This window comes from Schistocerca americana, chromosome 1, assembly GCF_021461395.2.
Source record: "Schistocerca americana isolate TAMUIC-IGC-003095 chromosome 1, iqSchAmer2.1, whole genome shotgun sequence".
Classification (NCBI taxonomy): Eukaryota; Metazoa; Arthropoda; class Insecta; order Orthoptera; family Acrididae; genus Schistocerca; species Schistocerca americana.
The window spans coordinates 377,155,061-377,174,220 of NC_060119.1; the positions used below are offsets into that span (position 1 = coordinate 377,155,061).

Consider the following 19,160-nt stretch of genomic DNA (forward strand, 5'->3'; position numbering starts at 1 on the left):
AGAAAAGTTCTGAGGATGGTCATTGCGGACTGAAACCGATCATCGTCAAAAGAATTGATATTGTGATCGAAGACTGAAATAAAAAACATTTGACAGTGTTGGATCGTTGTTCGTATACGCGACTGTGTCGCAGCTGGTGAAAGAAAAATAATGGATGCAGCTCAAGATACGAATGGTTGTATTTCAGGGAAAAAGAAATCAATGATACCATGGGTTGCAGAAATAAGAAAAGAGCCAGAAGAAAACAACATCAAAGAATATGAACCATGGACCTTGCCGTTGGTGGGGAGGCTTGCGTACCTCAGCGATACAGATAGCCGTACCGTAGGTGCAACCACAACGAAGGGGTATGTGTTGAGAGGCCAGACAAACGTGTGGTCCCTGAAGAGGGGCAGCAGCCTTTTCAGTAGTTGCAGGGGCAACAGTCTGGATGATTGACTGATCTGGCCTTGTAACACTAACCAAAACGGCCTTGCTGCTGAACTGCGAACGGCTGAAAGCAAGGGGAAACTACAGCCGCAATTTTTCCCGAGGGCATGCAGCTTTACTGTATGATTAAAGTATTTGTATGGAGTGTAGCCATGTATGGAAGTGAAACGTGGACGATAAATAGTTTGGACAAGAAGAGAATAGAAGCTTTCGAAATGTGGTGCTACAGAAGAATGCTGAAGATTAGATGGGTAGATCACATAACTAATGAGGAGGTATTGAATAGAATTGGGGAGAAGAGGAGCTTATGGCACAACTTGACTAGAAGAAGGGATCGGTTGGTACGACATGTTCTGAGGCATCAAGGGATAGCCAATTTGGTATTGGAGGGCAGCGTGGAGAGTAAAAATCGTAGAGGGAGACCAAGAGATGAATACACTAAGCAGATTCAGAAGGATGTAGGTTGCAGTAAGTACTGAGAGATGAAGAGGCTTGCACAGGATAGAGTAGCATGCACAGCTGCATCAAACCAGTCTCAGGACTGAAGACCACAACAACATGAAAAAAATTATAACTTTAGAAGGCTTTCAAGTTAGAGTATAAAAACAGGAACGAATAAATAAAGAAAAGGATGTGAAACTGTTACGTGACATCCGTACCAGATAGGGTTGATAGAAGAGATAGAGAAGATCCAACGAAGAACAGTGCGCTTCGTTACAGGATCATTTAGTAATCGCGAAAGCGTTACGGAGATGATAGATAAACTCCAGTGGAAGACTCTGCAGGAGAGACGCTCAGTAGCTCGGTACGGGCTTTTGTTAAAGTTTCGAGAACATACCTTCACCGAAGAGTCAAGCAGTATGTTGCTCCCTCCTACGTATATCTCGCGAAGAGACCATGAGGATAAAATCAGAGAGATTAGAGCCCACACAGAAGCATACCGACAATCCTTCTTTCCACGAACAATACGAGACTGGAATAGAAGGGAGAACCGATAGAGGTACTCAGGGTACCCTCCGCCACACACCGTCAGGTGGCTTGCGGAGTATGGATGTAGATGTAGATGTAGAACGCAAAGATTTAAAAAATGTTATACGAACAACCAGCAAACGGGCTCATCCCCTAACTTTCATGAGATGACCGCCTATTCCGTCTCCTTTTCGCTTCCTATGAAGGGCGTACCAGTCAGAATCTTTGAGTTACTTTTCAATTACAGCTGCCGATCAGATATGCTCTGGCCAAATGTACATTCCAACCAGATCCTCTGGCCTGCCTCGAATTTGCTTTTCTCTTCCTGTGGTAGTTCCGGATTTCCCCGTAACGTTCGTACTGGTGGGAAACGCCAGCCATCAGGCTCTGTTGGCCACCCCTAGCGACGACTGTTGCAGACCCGGCTCCAGCGCATGCGCCGTGGCCGTCGTGCGACCTGCTGTACAACTGGTACTGGTGCCGGGGGCACGACAAAGGCGGCATCATCTGCGCCACCAGCGTCAAGCGCGGCTCCATCGAGCCGGTCGCCGTGCTCTGGACACGCTCCCTCCACTCGAGCAACAAAAGCCACATCCCAGGTACGTACGAGTATTTTGCACTGAGCCTTTTAAAGAGTTCCAGAGATATTAATTTCACTACTATCAGACACTCCTTTTAGTAACTGAATCAGACTCGACCAGCACTCGACGCATAGCGTTCTTTTGCTTTTTGCTTTACCCACTGCGTTGCTGGGCACTGATGAGACCATTTTCATTAACAAACACCTTCATCATCAACATTCGGTCTTTCATAGTTGAAAGTTGGTGACCCGCTACACAAACCTCTTAAGGGGGGTAGGACGTCAAACGGGCCGACATGGAGCAGGAGAGGCATCACAGGACATTTTAATTTCCAATGTCCATATTTTTTCAAATAAATTCATAAAACTGTCAGCATCACCAGGAAGGATTCAGGATTCACACCCATTGCAGTGGAAGCTCGAAAACATAACAAAATAATTTTTTTTTACGTGCGAAATTTCATCATTTTTTCGCTTACTAATGGCTGCATTTGTTGCTATAGGTATACTTTTCTTCATAAGTTAGAGAGATTCTTCGATGAATTTTGCACAGCATACATACCATACTCACAGGTGCATGAAACTCTAGAATTTTTTTTAAAAAAAGAAAAGAAAGGAACGGTTGCATTCAGTTAGCATGAGACAGTACAACGATCTGCATGTGCGGAGCACGTATTTTCATCATTAATGAAAGTGCGAATTGCTCTGGCATATACATCTTCAACAAACTGCAGGAGGGTTTCATGGCCATGAGTATCTTAATCCCAAGTTAGAAGACCACATTCTTTTAGATTTTGCAGAAATACCCAGCACCTATTCAAGTGTGAGTGCCGTTATTGCACCATGCAAAACCGAATGGAATTTAGGAAAGCTTGTCTCGTAAAAGAGAGTCATGAATTTCGCTGGATACAGCCATTCACATTCAGATGTTTTGTCTCACTCAAAGCGAATGTCAGCGTGGTTTCTAACAATTGTCCATTTCCAACACCCTCCACATCCCTCTTTTAGTAGTTGTTGCTACTACTCACTGTGTTCAAGTATTATATTCATGATGTACTCTATGATTGTGGGGGAATGTCATTGTGCACAAATGAAATAAAATACACTAAATAACGTGAAGTAAGTTAATACAAAAAATTACGTAAGCAACTGTTAACAGCTTATGAAAATCTGTAGGTATTTGGTTTCAATTCAGCATCATAAGTAACTAAAGCTTTTTATGTGCGTATATCTTGGCGGCCGAGGTCCGTTTGAATAAAGCTCCTTTTTGCATGTAACTGCTTTATGATGAAAAGAAAACAACCAACATGAATGATGTATGTATTAGGGAAAGAATTCTGCAGTTATACTGAATCCTTTCTATGAAACAGAAAATTAACTCGAACTAGCATGAACAATAACTTTCTCTCAGCATTGTCATATACCATAAAAATTACTTTTAAACAGAACATTTAAATTAAATAAAATTTCCTCTTAGCCTTTATGTATCAAATATGTTTACAATAGGCGGTGGCAGGAAACTGACTACAATTCTGAACACATAACTGATAATTCGTCCTGGATGTCAACACGTAGGTATTGTTAAATACAATGAAATCTTAGGACTTTTATCCATTGTGGATGTGGAACACTGCGACTGTGGTGTGAAAAGGTTTTCAGAAATTACTGCAACCAGTCGCCTTTTATGTAGATGTATTTTATTTAACCATGACCGGTTTCGAGCTGCCTAGCAACTCATCATCAGATGGTATATACATTTAGTGCTTTTTTGTACCCATTGTGTGGGTGGTTGAGTATCTGTGGAGATAAATCTTTCTGCAGGTATATATATATCTCTTTTAGGACGTATTTTTGAAACCATTGTGTCTTGTTTTTCACAATTTCACAAGTTAAAACTTTCACTAGATGTATATTACTTTTATGAGGCACTGTTGGAAACATATATCTTGTTTTTCGTAATCATCGCTGAACACACTTAGCCACAGATACGAATACAGGATTTACACATTATAAACAATGTTTATAATGTGTAAATCCTGTATTCGTATCTGTGGCTAAGTGTGTTCAGCGATGATTACGAAAAACAAGATATATGTTTCCAACAGTGCCTCATAAAAGTAATATACATCTAGTGAAAGTTTTAACTTGTGAAATTGTGAAAAACAAGACACAATGGTTTCAAAAATACGTCCTAAAAGAGATATATGTATACCTGCAGAAAGATTTATCTCCACAGATACTCAACCACCCACACAATGGGTACAAAAAAGCACTAAATGTATATACCATCTGATGATGAGTTGCTAGGCAGCTCGAAACCGGTCATGGTTAAATAAAATACATCTACATAAAAGGCGACTGGTTGCAGTAATTTCTGAAAACCTTTTAAAACAATGAAATCTTTACATTACAATACTTCGCGATTAGCGCTTGTAACAAATAAAACTTTGTGTCTGTTACCTTCTTCCAAAAGTGTTGTCTCTGTATGAAATGATCTCAAATCATGAACTCTTATGAAAGATGTACATATCATGTGAAATAATAGTTTGTTTGCTACATTTGACAGTTTATTTGTAATGTTTACCACGACGAGCATCTTCACATGGCTGAACACATGAGTAATAACATATTCTTTGGCTACCAGAAGTTCTATTATCATTGATTGAGGGCTGGCCGAGCGAGGGAAGCATTCATCGGCCAGAGAGACAGTGTGTGTGTGTGTGTGTGTGTATCTGGCAGAGTGAGGAACTTGGATGTCGGACCTACAGCACAGAGAATGGAATTCTATTTGCCATGCTCCCTGATGGGTAATTGAAGACAGAGGATGTTTTGAGATGACTCGATAGAGAGACGAGTCTTTTGGAAGGAGGTAACAAGCACATTTTATTTGTTGCGGACGCTAATCGCGAGGTATTGTAGTGTAAAGATTTCATTGTATTTAACAATACCACGTGTTGACATCCAGAGCGAATCACAGTTACGTGTTTAGTATTGCAGTTAGTTTCCTACCGCCATCGATAGTAAAAGTATTTCGTATAAAAAGGCAAAGAGCAAATTTTACGTAATTTAAATATTCTGTATAAAAGTAATTTTTAAGGCACATGATAAAGCTGAGATCTTGGATGAAAAAAAAAAGGACCAGAAAATCGATCTTTCAACAACTCGGCATGGAGCAGAGATTGTCCAGTATCTGTTTCGAGCGAACCCTACAGTTCTTAGGTCTCATAATTCACGACAGGAAGATAACTTTGAAAAGATGATCATCCAAGGCAAAATAAGATCTAAGTGAAGACCACTGAGATGATGAATAGACCATCTAAAGGAGAACACGCACCAAACATGGGAGAGCTCCGAGAAGCAGAAGACCGTGAAAAATGGAGACAGACTGTTAAGGGGGGTAGGACGTCAAACGGGCCGACTTGGAGCAAGAGAGGCACTACACGACATTTCAATTTCCAGTGTCTATACTTTTAAAAATAAATTCATAAAACTTTGTCAGCATCACCAGGAAGGATTCAGAATTCACACTCATAGCAGTGGAAGTTCTAAAACATAATGAAGTAATTTCTTTTACATGGGAAATTTATTCATTTTTTTCAGTTACTAATGGCAGCATTTGTTGCTATAGGTACACTTCTCTTCATAAGTAAGAGAGATTCTTCGATTAATTTTGCACAGCATACAAATCATACTTAAAGGTGTATGAAACTCTAGAATTTTCCAAATCTGTTAAAACTGTGGTAAAAATTGAGGTAATTAACTATAAAATTTGTGTTTTTCCTCAACATGAAGTTTAAAATATAACAGTTCATTCGTTTTTTCATAAATTAAATAAATTCTAGAGTTTCATACACCTGTGAGTATGGTATGTATGCTGTGCAAAATTCATCGAAGAATCTCTCTAACTTATGAAGAAAAGTATACCTATAGCAACAAATGCAGCCATTAGTAAGTGAAAAAATGATGAAATTTCGCACGTAAAAAAATGTATTTTGTTATGTTTTCGAGCTTCCACTGCAATGGGTGTGAATTCTGAATCCTTCCTGGTGATGCTGACAAAGTTTTATGAATTTATTTGAAAAAGTATGGACACTGAAAATTAAAATGTGAAATAACACTAAACACAAATTGAAAACCTTGTTTTTGGACCAAGAGCACTTTTCGTGAAATGTCAGTTCGCCGGATATGACACTGCAGAATTTATAAAGTGGTAATCAAACCTCCTTATATGATTGGAAAACTCTAGTCATGGTGCATATTCTGAAAGATAAATTTAATATTGATACTTATAACACTTAAATATATTCACTGGATCATAATATCCGGGCTCAGAGAGATAACAAATGTCACATAAGCAGCTAATCGTAATCTTTAGAGGCAGATACAGTCAGATCAACCAGTTTCATCATTATAGTAGTTAGCGTACATTTGTTTTCTCTGCCAGGAGGCAGCTGGTTCGAATCCTGACGGCAGGATATCTGCACCAAATTCAGAAGAGATGTTGGCGTACAGTTTCTTATTATCAGGCTATACGCCAACGTCCTGAATTTAATGCCTAATCCACAGACAGTGCCTCAAGGTGTGGGAGTATGTGTGGTTAGGGCCGTCAGATGGAGCTGTTATAAAGTTGTACACGTAAGAGAAACGGGTCGTTGAGCGGCACTCCAACCAAAAGCGTCTTTCCGCTGCATATGACTGGGCAGCACGCTTCGGGGTGTGCATAGAACATTCAATGTTGATTTCCCTGCTAGTTTAAAGCACAGAGAGGGTCTTAGCCACTGAAGTGATTATGGCTGCCACAAAGAAAACACAACAATTATTACGTCAGTAACAGATAGATCTAGTTCATCGAGCATATAAATTCATCCAGGGAGAGTCAGAAGCATTGATAACGATGTGGCGCTTAACCCAGAGCTGCAAGTTACAAAGAGAGGCAACGGCTGGAGTGTATAGCGTACAAACTACTCTGGCACGACGCCGCAAAGAATGCTCAGTTCCTCTCAGTGCAAAATGCATCACACACCTCCCATCTTACTTTCACATCACTATAACGGTTGGATAATGCACTGCTGCTGCTAGAGAAAACACACACACTCACACACACAGATGCACATGTACAAACTCCTATGCAAAGTGAAGAAGAGTGATCTGTCTCAAATGGTTCAAATGGCTCTGAGCACTATGGGACTTAACATCTATGGTCATCAGTCCCCTAGAACTTAGAACTACTTAAACCTAACTAACCTAAGGACATCACACAACACCCAGTCATCACGGATCTGTCTCAGTGCTTCTGCATGCCTGACCAACGCCCGTTGAAACTGATGTCAAAATATGAGTTTCGGCTAATGACTATTTCTGAAGTCATGAGTACCAAAACAAAGTAACGAATACTGAGCCTACAAAAAAATATAAATGCAACTGTAAATAAATAACGTCCTGACTGCTCCCTATTGTTCCGTGCATTTTATTCCAAGTAGACACGCGAAACACCGGTTGACATAAAACCGACAAACTACACACATACTAGCATCCGAGGACACAGGCGCTTGTCTTCTGGCACATAAAATTAGCGTAGGATGTCTATTGTAGCAGAGGAATATATCAGTTATTGACAGTATCTGTTGATTCTTTCGTAGCTCATGTACTACTCGTACTGTTTGGCCATTTTTTTCTCTGGCAATACTAGTTCTCTATACACTAAAGCAGATATTTCCGAATGTAATTGATTATTCTTTGTAACATAGGAATTTTCATCTGAAGTAGAGCTAGGCGCACGAGAAACGTTCGTACGTCAGCATGAAATATCTAAATCATGAATCTTCGAACATCATAGCTCCCTCATTTACAAAAAATGGTTCAAATGGCTCTGAGCACTATGGGACTCAACAGCTGAGGTCATCAGTTCCCTAGAACTTAGAATTACTTAAACCTAACTAACCTAAGGACATCACACACATCCATGCCCGAGGCAGGATTCGAACCTGCGTCCGTAGCGGTCGCGCGGTTCCAGACTGAAGCGCCTAGAACCGCTCGACCACAGTCGCCGGCCCTCATTTACATGAGCTCATCTGTTTTCAGCTACCCGCCTTCAAAAATTTAGTCGTAGAGCTTGTTTTTATCCTGTGATGACGCTTGTTACATCAATGAATATAGTGTTTTATATCACATGTACATATCTTTTTACAGGACAGGATGAGTTTGGAATGATATACAATTTTATCAACTACGCAGGACAACTAAAATTTACGCTGAGATTTTGTTCTAAATCGGACACAACGAAGACAGAACCCATTGAATGGCATCACGAAGGTAATCAGTTTTCTCCTTTTGCTAATTCGCTGTAATGGACGTAGTATTGATATATGAGTGACAGCAGCTTCATAGGGTTTTAGTGTTTATGGATCAAAATACAAAAGACAATTTTGGCTACTTGAAACTGTCACATCCGAGGGATTTATGTAATAATTTGAGTTCAAATGGGAGAGAGCTCCTGAACTATGTGACAATTTGTAACCCTGTGGGAAGTGCATTTGGTTTCGAAGTATGATCTCCGTATGGGAGTGATATGTAATTAAATCTCACATGTGACAGGATGTCAAATTGTTTGTGCTTGTGTGCAAGCTTGTGAAGAATATGAGTGCCTGAAGAATGTTTGGAAGTATGCGTGTTTCCTATATCTTCTTTTTATTCGGGATATGTGTACACGGTATGGCGAAAGAAGACCCCTAATAAACGGCAGCATTGATGCCAGCTTTCAAACGCGAGATGCCAAAGGCGGCCATCACTACTGCCTCAGAGCCGTAATCTTCTATCGCTGAGGCAACAGTGAGGCGTTGCTGTAGAAACGTAAACAAAACTGGGTTACGTACTTGTTTGTGGTCGAACGCGAAACAGCCCTCGTCGTTAGTACTGTGGGAGTTGTCTTGTGCCTATTTTTTATTTGAATGATACAACAGATTTTTCAAGTAGAGAAGAAGATTATGATACATCACCTGTACCGCTATCGAATTAAGATTTGAGACAAATAAGAGTATAAGCAAGCGTCAAAATTTTCCTCTGTGATTAATAGCAGTAACATTGTTATGAGCTAGCATACCGAAGAAATTACTAAATTCTGCACGAAACGATGCACTGGTTAACTAAGTTTGATAGCTGTTGGAAAGATAAGTAAAAGCGTTAGCATTACGGAAGTACACGGATATTAAATTACCGAAACTCAGATTATATTGCAGAGGAAAAATTCAAATGGAACTTTTTATTAATGTGCGATGCACACTGTTGGGATTGGGCGACATTAATACTACGTTGCTTCTTGAGGGTTATCGAAACTATCACTTCTAATAATATATCAAAATACCCAATGTATACGAGTATCGTAACATAAACAACGGGGTACAGGAAGGTACCACATGTTTTCCGTTCCAAAAAAGTTAGCTCCACTTTGTTGGTTCATAATTACATGATGTGATTCGCGATTCCTTTTCTCAGCAGGCTGAATTGAGTTTTGAAGGAATTTTACTCGCAAATGAAAATTGTGTATATAAAGTTATACTCAGATTTTGTTTGCCACCAATATTTAGTTTCAATCAGTGATACAGCTACAAGGAGCTTCAATGTTAGCTTACGATTGTTTTTTTTTTCTTCCAGATTTTTCAAAGATAATCATTATGTGGGAGACCTCCTCGCTTAGTTCGATTTGGGTTCAAACCCGCTGCTGCAATTCAGGCATGATTTCTTCATCTGCGGTACGGTTTCTTATTCTAAGCTCATTCTATACAGTCTGCTGGATAGCGTACTGACTCTGATAAAATTCCGGAAAAAAACTAAAGAGCTGTCAATTACTGCATACAAATAATTCGTGCCCCACACGCTTTATCTATTGCCATCGAAATGAGCCATTGGAGAGGACACTTTAACTTCTTTAGAATTGTGAAGCCCTGTTTCATTTTGTTGGAAATTTCTGCGGCTTTCTGAGCCTCTCTATCGCTCTGTGGAGTTGAACTTTTTCCCAGCAATACAAGGCACACTAATCCACTGAAATGTCTTAAATTGCTTTCTGAAACACTTTTGACGAAGCAAGTTTAGCATCCAATCTCATTTGCTATGTCTTTCTGTCTCCACAAATTTTCTAAATTTTTTATCTAAACTCTGAGGATGACAATATGATAGTGCATATAGTACCCAGTAAGGGCACAGTAATGTCAGATTCATAAAAAGGCTTAGTCTCATTGAATTTCATTGCTCGTTGCATACTACTTGCTAATATAGTTGCAGTGATCTAATTAATTAACACAGAAACTTTGTTAGTTACGAAATATGGTTAACTGAAAAGCTTAATACAGTATGCACCTACGTATTTAGTGAGCGGTAGGAAACATATTTCAGCATATTAACGCCTATAATTTGCAAGCGCCTATCTCCAGCTTCTCCATAATGTATCTAAAATTGTCCGAAACTAATTATCTTCCGAATTTATCATCATTAAAGCTTTAAACCATAGCTAATTCCCGTTACAAATTATGTCAAAATTACTGTTAGATTCTGAACTTCGGCAGTACAATTTCGTTGATATACTTTTTTGTGTTCCATTTGACGTGCAGCACGTGTTAACTAAATCACTAACTAGAAAGTTCGTTATTTTGAGAGTCATGAAATTGTTTATTTAAGATGGTTGCCGTCAGTTATGAGTAATGTAAAACATTGTTCTTAGGTGAAACCTATATGGCGTCTGAGGTCAGTCTACGGCTGAGAGTAAGGGGGCGACACCTGTGTCTTGTGTCATGAGCAATGTGCCTTATAGTCCGGTAACTAACATTCTGGAATAATCGCATATAGCGCGTACAGTTCGTTTTCTTCACTCGTGGGTTTAATTTATGACTTCTGTGACAGTAATTACTGATTAATTCCGAGTGAGAACTTATTAGAGGAACACGCAGATTATTGACTCCTGTGATCAATGTCTGGTTAGCAGGCTAATATTGGTGGACTTACTGATTACTTTTATTCACTATCTTAATTGTTTCGAGTTCCTTAAATTGTATGAGGACAGAGATATGGTGAACTGGTGCGTTTAATTTTTGTCATATGTGATTTGTTTTTAAGCACGGTACAGTGTTGTGTAATTACTGCAATAAGACAATTTCACAATTTATGAACTAGTGTAGTAGGTAACAACCTACTTTACTTTAATTCGAACTGTATGTGAGACCGGAAACTGGCCATATCAGTGAATAATTTACACCAAGGATGTGATTAAAATATTTTAAATATATCTCTGGTATTGCTATAGACTATTAACAGAACCGACATCTTTCAGCCCGTTCTGGGGTCAGCGCAGCAACCGAGAAGAAGCAGAAGGAGGCAGATTTATTCCACACTACGTATATTATTTTGAATATGGTTTGAACTTAATTTCAATGAGATATCAGTCGTAAAAAGTCCAGGGAAATGATTCAGAAAAAGTTTCTTTGAAGAGAGGCTTCCAGGAGATATACTATACCCTAGTGATGAAAATTCGACAACAGCATAGAATAGTGATACATTATGAAAGGACTACGTCTGACAGTCAGTGTGTATGAAGACATAAGTTGAAATGAGAATCTCTAACTTTGCAGATCCCCCGCCGTGCAAAAAGAACTGGTACAACTGCGACCTGGTGGACGACAGGATCTCGTGCCAGCTGAGACTGTGTCCATGGTCCCACGAACCACTGCTGCCGGCGTCTGGGAAGGGTAAGTTCTGAGAGCTACAGCGAGACTCATTTGTAATTCACAACACCATATTTATGAAAACAAGAATGTTTTCTTTTTTTTAATCATGTATTATTGTTTATATTCACTTGCAGTCAGCGATTGGTACGGCTGTACAAAACGTGGCAACCAGGTTGATTGTTATCTTAGCAGTCTTGGTGGTAAGTCTACAACCCAATTCCTCAAAAGTTTCTAAATACAGGAATAACTTAAACAACTTTAATGTTAGAAGACACATATTCCAAAACCGAATGCTTGCGATACAGTTGACCTGACGTGCCTCTTGCGAAATGATGGTTAATTGAATAATTTAAAATGAAAGCATTCTGTATATGAGAATGTTGTTTGTATAGCAATGCCAAATGTAACGATATGAGGTGTGAATATTGAGGAGCACAAGACTTGTGTGTTAATACGCGGCTGGCCTGTATGGCCGTGCGGTTCTAGGCGCTTCAGTCTGGAACCGCGTGACCGCTACGGTCGCAGGTTCGAAACCTGCCTCGGGCATGGATGTGTGTGATGTCCTTAGGTTAGTTAGGTTTAAGTAGTTCTAAGTTCTAGGGTCCTGATGACCATAGATGTTAAGTCCCGTAGTGCTCAGAGCCATTTGTTAATACATGTTCTCCAATCAGAAAGCGCAGTTCTTCGAAAACATGGTTAACAGTACTATCTATTACTTCTGCGTCGTCTGCAAAAGTAGTGCCAACCTTGCCCTTTTATGTTCAGTAGGAGGCTAGTCAAATATGTAAGTAAGAGAAGTGACGCCAAAAATTGAACCATGCCGAAAATACTTTGTGATATCCCTTCAGTCATTAAAAAATATTTTCCCCTTCGAGAATTGATTGAATTATTCAGCATAACATATTGCATTCTTTTTATAATATATGATTATGACCAGTTGTTTCTAATCCCATCCATTCGAGAAAACTCCAACTTTTTTATGTGAAGTCGGTGTCGGGGAGAACGGAGGGGGGTTGTGGTTCACTGGAGTGTGTGGAGGAGTAGACGATGATTTTAACCAAAAATAGTCATAGTGCAATTCGCTTTCAGTAAGCAGACAACAGGCAGCGTGCGTTCAACCCTAGAGCAACGTACACTGGTGAGGCCACGCTCCTGTAAATGCTTCTCGAACAAGCAGCCCAGCAGTGAGCGCACTTGGCCGTTGCTGAGTCAGGATGGCGTGACAGTGCCCTAAGTCAGTTGATCAGGGAGGAGCAAGCTGGTGAGAAGCCTGGTGGGTGACGATGGTGACATCCGAATGTCGAACCCTGAACCGATGGCTGGAACGTTGTGCTGGTGATGTTGAACCCCATCAGCACTGAGCTTGGAGGACCTCATCCTGTACCTTGGACTATGCAGCGGCTGCAAGGTCACCATCGGGAAGTCTCGTGGATATGGCGGCTGAGTGAAAACGATTCGATTCTTAGCGTGTCAGGGAGCGATCGTTGGCTTTCAGCCCAGCTGTTTTGATGATAGGTTGCTTCAGAAGGGAGTCAGTGATCCCATGGCAGAGACTGCCACATAGTGGTCGTTGTCACATAGTCAGGCCACTCCTCGACTGGCTCAGGGCTATGTATTCAACAAAAGAGGACTTGTTACTGTGGAAGAGAGACACTGCTGCATACTTCAGTGTCGAAGTAACTGCCTAAAGACTGGACATTGCCTGGGGAACTGGGTCGCTATTAGGAAGCTGCTGAAATGGTGAAATGTATTGGCTGGTTGCAACCCACATCGTGGATGTGGAATGGGCTTCTGCCTGGGCCCTTATCATGACATTTCCTTCCTCCTAGGAATAATTTGGCCAACCAAATTCATGCTCTAACAGAAGCACCAATATATTTACAAATGTTTACACTTTGCATTCTCCTACTCTAGTCTGAAGTAACGACTCATAATCAACCTACAACTTCTAGTGCCTCTTTCCTTTTATATTTAAAAATGGTTCAAATGGCTCTCAGCACTATGGGACTTAACATTTGAGGTCATCAGTCACTTAGAACTTAAAACTACTTAAACCTAACTAACCTAAGGGCATCAAACACATCCATGCCTGAGGCAGGGTTCGAATCTGCGAGTGTAGCGGTCGCTCGGTCCCAGACTGAAGCGCCTAAAACCGCTCGGCCACAGCGGACGGCCCTTTTATATTTACACTATGTTCATTGTCTCACTCCTGTCAGACACGAACAATGAGTCTATAGGTCCTGGTTTGCACTACTTTACTGCTACTCTTCCTTTTTAGGCTGGTAAGCAGCTGTGTCATTCCACATCATATGAAACGGGATGGAGATCAGAAAGGCATCCTATCACTGTAACCCCACTAATCTTACCCACATTTGTAGTATCTTCCTCGAAATCACTGATTCTTAATAACTAGTAAGAAGACATGAGCTACATTTACGAAGGGAGGAAAGATGATTAGGATTTAATGTCCTGTCGACATCGCGGTTAGTAGAGACAGAATTAAAGCTCAGAATGTTTCAAGGATGGGGAAGGAAGCTGTCTGCGCCATTTCAAAGGAACCATGCTGGCATTTCCCTGAGCTCTTTAGGGAAATCATAGAAAACTTAAATGAGGCTGACCCTTCACGAATTTGAATCGTCATTTTCCCGACTGCGAGTCCAGTGTGCTAACCACCACACCACTTCGCTTTGTGTGACCCACAGGGCCATGCTCTGTGTAACCTTAGGTAAACAACATTATGCGCTCTTCCAGCGCTCAGGACCAAACCACCACAGGCGCTTTTCCTACCTTCAACCTGTGTCCCTTAATACCACTCAATAATTATCCTTCGTCATAACTCCCTAATACCTGAGAAGTTCTCCCGTAATATCATTTCCTTTGCTTGGCTAGATATCTAAGGCGGATTTTGTGGTATCATGCACACTGTATCTCGAGGGACCTGGAACAATAGAACTGATGACATCACCGCCAATGACTCATCTCGAATCAGTGGTATTGCAGCCCCTTGTCGCTCTGAATTAGTGTCGCATAATACGAAGAAAGGAAAGCCTGAACATAGAGTATTTGCTCCATGTTCTTCTCTTTCAGCGCTGCACCACTGTCTTATTAGAGGTAAATATCATTCACTATCTACTGATCTGGTACTCATCAAACTACCAAACGGCATGTTCTTCGTCACCTAATGAGTCCATGTTCTTCTTTGTCAGTACTGTACGGCTGTTCACATCTACCTTATTAGAAGTAAATTGCATTCACTGGCTACTCATCTAGCGGTCATCATACTATCAGGCTGCATGTTGTTCGTCACCTAATGATTATCTCCTTTACTACCATACACTTTAATGGTTTATAACACTCACTCTGTTTGGTACAGGTATGTCACATAAACTGGTACCGACTAAATTCCTTGTTCTTCATTTACAACAAGGCTATCTCGCATTTGCCTGTTATTTACATTGACCTAGATTGTCTTGGTATCCACAGCATTCCTTATTTAGCCAAGTATTTTTTCTATACTGCCTGGCATATGTCAGTCTGCTGAGGTAGCCATTCAATTTGGTCCATGGGGCTGTGTACCCTGGCAAATTACGTAGGGTACATTCAAATGGTGTCATCGTTTCACCCCTTAACCCATTCCCAGATACTGTAACAGAGTGTAGACCCTGACATAATAGGAACAGGACGAGGAGAAGAAAACAAACCCAAGGATTCAAGGATCCTACAAGTGTTGTAAGTCATGTACTTGCTACTGCTTACTTCGCTGCTGCCATACATATTTAACCGCTATTGCAGCCCTTCGTTGTCATCCACTTCAGCGTCCAACGGGCCCCACTTCTGACAGCAAAAGAAATGGTGTCAGAGACAGTAGAGTAGGCGAGGGTTCTCTCCTGGAGGTGGGTGTAGCCATAGACGATGCAGGCAGCCAAATGTTGTAAGAGTTACTGTTAATGATAACCAGATGTAGTGCAATGCACCTGCAGTAAGCAGACGACAGGCAATTAGCGTTGGACCCTCCAACCAGGCACACCAGTGAGATCAAGCTGCTCCAAGTGCTGTAGACAGGGCATTCCAGTAGTGAGTGGCCTTGACTGTTGCTGAGTTAAGATGATTTGAAAGTATCCTGACTTGGGTGGCTAGAGTGCAGAAGGCCAGTGGCCACCCCGTGGGAGACAGTGGTGATGTCCAGCTGTCGAACTCTGGACAGAGAACCAGACAACTGTGTCTGGCAGCGTTGGGCCCAACAAGCAGCGTGGAACTGGAAGGACCTCAGCTGCTACACAGACGATGATACAGCAACAGGATCCCTGGCTGGCAGTCTAGTGGAGATGATGGCTGAGTGAGGACAACCTGATTGCTACGCTATCAGGCTGTGGTCGTTGGTTCGCAGCCCAGCTGCGTCAATGGGAGCTGTGCCAGAAGTGTGTTAGCAATCCAGGGTCAGAGACTGACAGCAGCAGGTGTTGATGCATAGCCTACCCATGCAGATGACCTGCCTGGCAGGCCCAGGAGTATAAGTATATCCAAAGAGGCTCTTTAATGTGGAAAACAAGCATTGCCACATACTACCTGTAGACAGGTCATTATCTGGAAATGGCGAAATGCTGCATTGCCTGGTTGCAACCCATATCCTAAGTAAGGCTCAGGGCACCAGTCCAGACTCATGCCATCACACATGTCTCGGAAATATAAAAAAATATTTTATTTGTCGACTAATTATAAAATCTGATCTAAGTGCCAAAAATAAAAAGTTTCGTTTTATTGTCAAAATATGTGCTATGTGCCTAACCTTCGTCAGTAAAAACCGAGCTATTTAGTAATCAGTATGGAAGTGGTTTAAGACATTGCCACCAGAATGCGCCAGGTGCTAAGAGCCACCTGTTCTGAAACAAAATCGGGGCTATGTGCCCGTACTGTTATTTTTAATTTGAGATTCGATTTTGCTCAAGTTCCTGTCTGTTGTGTTTACTATTGTGGTTTATGTGATGGATGAAACAAGAAAACGTCGGCAAAAGGGCAAAGGTAGTGTTTCCCAAATAAATAAGAAGCTAAGAGCCGAGAGAAAACCATATGAGAACAATACGAAAGTTACTATGCCTCAAAAACAACGCCCACCTGATCAGGTAAGTGTATATGATAACTTAACGCCTTAGGGCTACGGCTTTTTTGAAGAACTTCGCTTGATTATGAGTTTTCTGTGGCGTTTTAAGCTAACGTATGTTTAGATTATGCAGACCACGTTAGGTTATGTTTGACTTGGTTCCTGGACTATAGTAGACCTGCTAACTGTGCTGAGTAGCAAACAAACAGGTTATTCGTAGCAATAAGAAATTATTTAATGCCTCTAATTCCCCTGTTTGTTTGTTGTACGAGGGTTGGAACTTTAATAGTGGCAACTATTTATTTACAGCTCGTACAAAATAAATACGTGTTTCAAAGTTTTACTGACCTTCAAAGTAGTCACCAGCATTGTGTATAACCCGTAGCCAGCAATGTGGAAGTCGTAGGATACTATTAGCATTGCCAGTTGTGTTCACAGTTCGAGCGGCGCGGTCTATTGCCCGACGAATTCGTAGCAGTTCTGAAGCGAATGCCGTGAACTGTTTCCTTCAGTTTAGAAATCGAGTTGAACTCACGAGGGCTTAAGTCAGGGGAGTGCAGTAGGTGGTATAGCACTTAGCAGCCCCATCAGTCAGACAAATCAGTAACAGCTTGAACTGTACGTGCTTGAGAATTGTCCTGCAAAATTATGGTCAGGTCCTGCAGAAAGTGTCATCACTTCTGTCTCTAAGCTGGTCGTAGGTTATGTTCCGAAAATGAATAGCATAGAGATTATTATCCTTCCCACACCCCTTTATTTACAGATATAAGTGGTAGGCTTAGCCCGGTTTTTATGTTAGAGACGTTGGCACATAGTCCTGTTCTTGTTTTGTTCCATCAACAATTTTTTTTGTTGTTAAATGTTTTACAGTAACTTTAGTCTAAAAATGTTTGTAGATTAACTGTCTTCGTGTGTTTAGACTATAAAAAGTAAAAGGATATCAAAAAGGAATTCTTTCTGGAAGTTTTTAGCGATTTCTTCAATACAGCAGTTGTGGCACTTACCACGGATTTTATGATAAGTCGATATTTAAGCTAGTAATATTCTGTGAGTAAATGAAAATGTTACATTCATAATAGAGAATTACTTCAATTTGCAACATTGTTTCTATTTAAGTGTGACACCACTCTTCATCACTTCCTCAAATATTTTGCAAAAATCATATGGGTGTCAGTAAGGAAATATATATGATTATTCCAAGGACCCGTTGGTCACGTTTCTTAGAAAGAGATTTAACAATGGCATGTTTCCAGCTGTCGGTAAAATAGCCTATAATACTAAAACCTTAGATACGCTATTAAGAAAATGAATTACTGCAGGATTACTATCTGAAATTTCATTAATATCACATGAATTGCTGTTTTTGAGGTCGTCTTAGTAGTTGACAGTAGGGAAAACTAGGTCCTGGAATAATATATAAATCGAGAGAAGCCACCAGCGTGTTTCTAAGGTAAGAGGTAATACCGGACACAGAAAAAGTTTTCTTCAAAGCTAAGTTAATAAGTGGAAAGCCAAGTTAAGTACTTTAGGGACTTGGTTGCAGATGATTATGAAAAGTGGATTACATAAGTACAAATTTCATGTCTTTTTCTGATGTGATAATATTCTATTTTCTATGTCTGTCTGCATCATTCCAGAGCGCAAGAGTCATCCTCACACCTGGAAGCACGTGCTGTACCCCGAATTCCACCACGAATTCCTGCCTCACCACGAACACCCTGGTATGTCACCCGAGTTCCATGGCCCAATGCTGGAACCGATTCATGAGTTACCTCCTCCACCACCACCAGCCTGGAAGCACTGACTGAAACCGTAATGGCTGCGCTTCTTCTAGTACTTTGAAGCCGAAATGCTATCTCCGAAAAGCCAAAGGAGATCTCGAAACCAAGCATTCAGTACCATATTGCTAGACTTTAAGTATTAATGGCAACATTTGAAATAAATAGAACAAGGTTAACGTCAAGCCAGTGTCTTTTTTCCTGTGATACTGTTAGCTGCACATACATATCCGTCAACTGCCGAATAGTTGTAACATGACTAAGCTCAAGTCATGGTACTATCACAGACGAAACACCATAGGTAAGGCATGTTATGGAAGCTACCTCGCCGGACACTTACGTACAGTGTGGTCAGAAACAATCTGAAAAGCGTGTAAGGCTGTTACAGAGTACGCTGCGCTGAGAAACAATTATTCCGAAAAAAATACCATACGTTGCTCCGTTCCCGAATTAATCAGAATTGAAGTTAGCCAGTCAGGCTGTTGCGGCGCCCAAATTCAAATACTGTCAGTTGTTCTCATACCGTATACGATAGCACACGAGACTGCTCAGCGTTTCATTTGGATTCGATCCTTATTGCCGTCCCGTGTTCA

General features: G+C 40.9%; 1 protein-coding gene across 1 annotated transcript; it reads left to right on the forward strand.

Annotated features, from left to right (window-relative positions):
- Positions 1-1,751: 1,751 nt before the first annotated feature.
- LOC124547529 lies at positions 1,752-18,720 on the forward strand. Its single transcript, XM_047125112.1, has 5 exons — positions 1,752-1,997; positions 8,168-8,290; positions 11,596-11,712; positions 11,826-11,891; positions 18,427-18,720. The coding sequence occupies exons 2-5, from the start codon at positions 8,185-8,187 to the stop codon at positions 18,591-18,593; spliced, it is 456 nt and encodes a 151-aa protein (XP_046981068.1). The 5' UTR covers positions 1,752-1,997; positions 8,168-8,184; the 3' UTR covers positions 18,594-18,720.
- Positions 18,721-19,160: the final 440 nt, after the last annotated feature.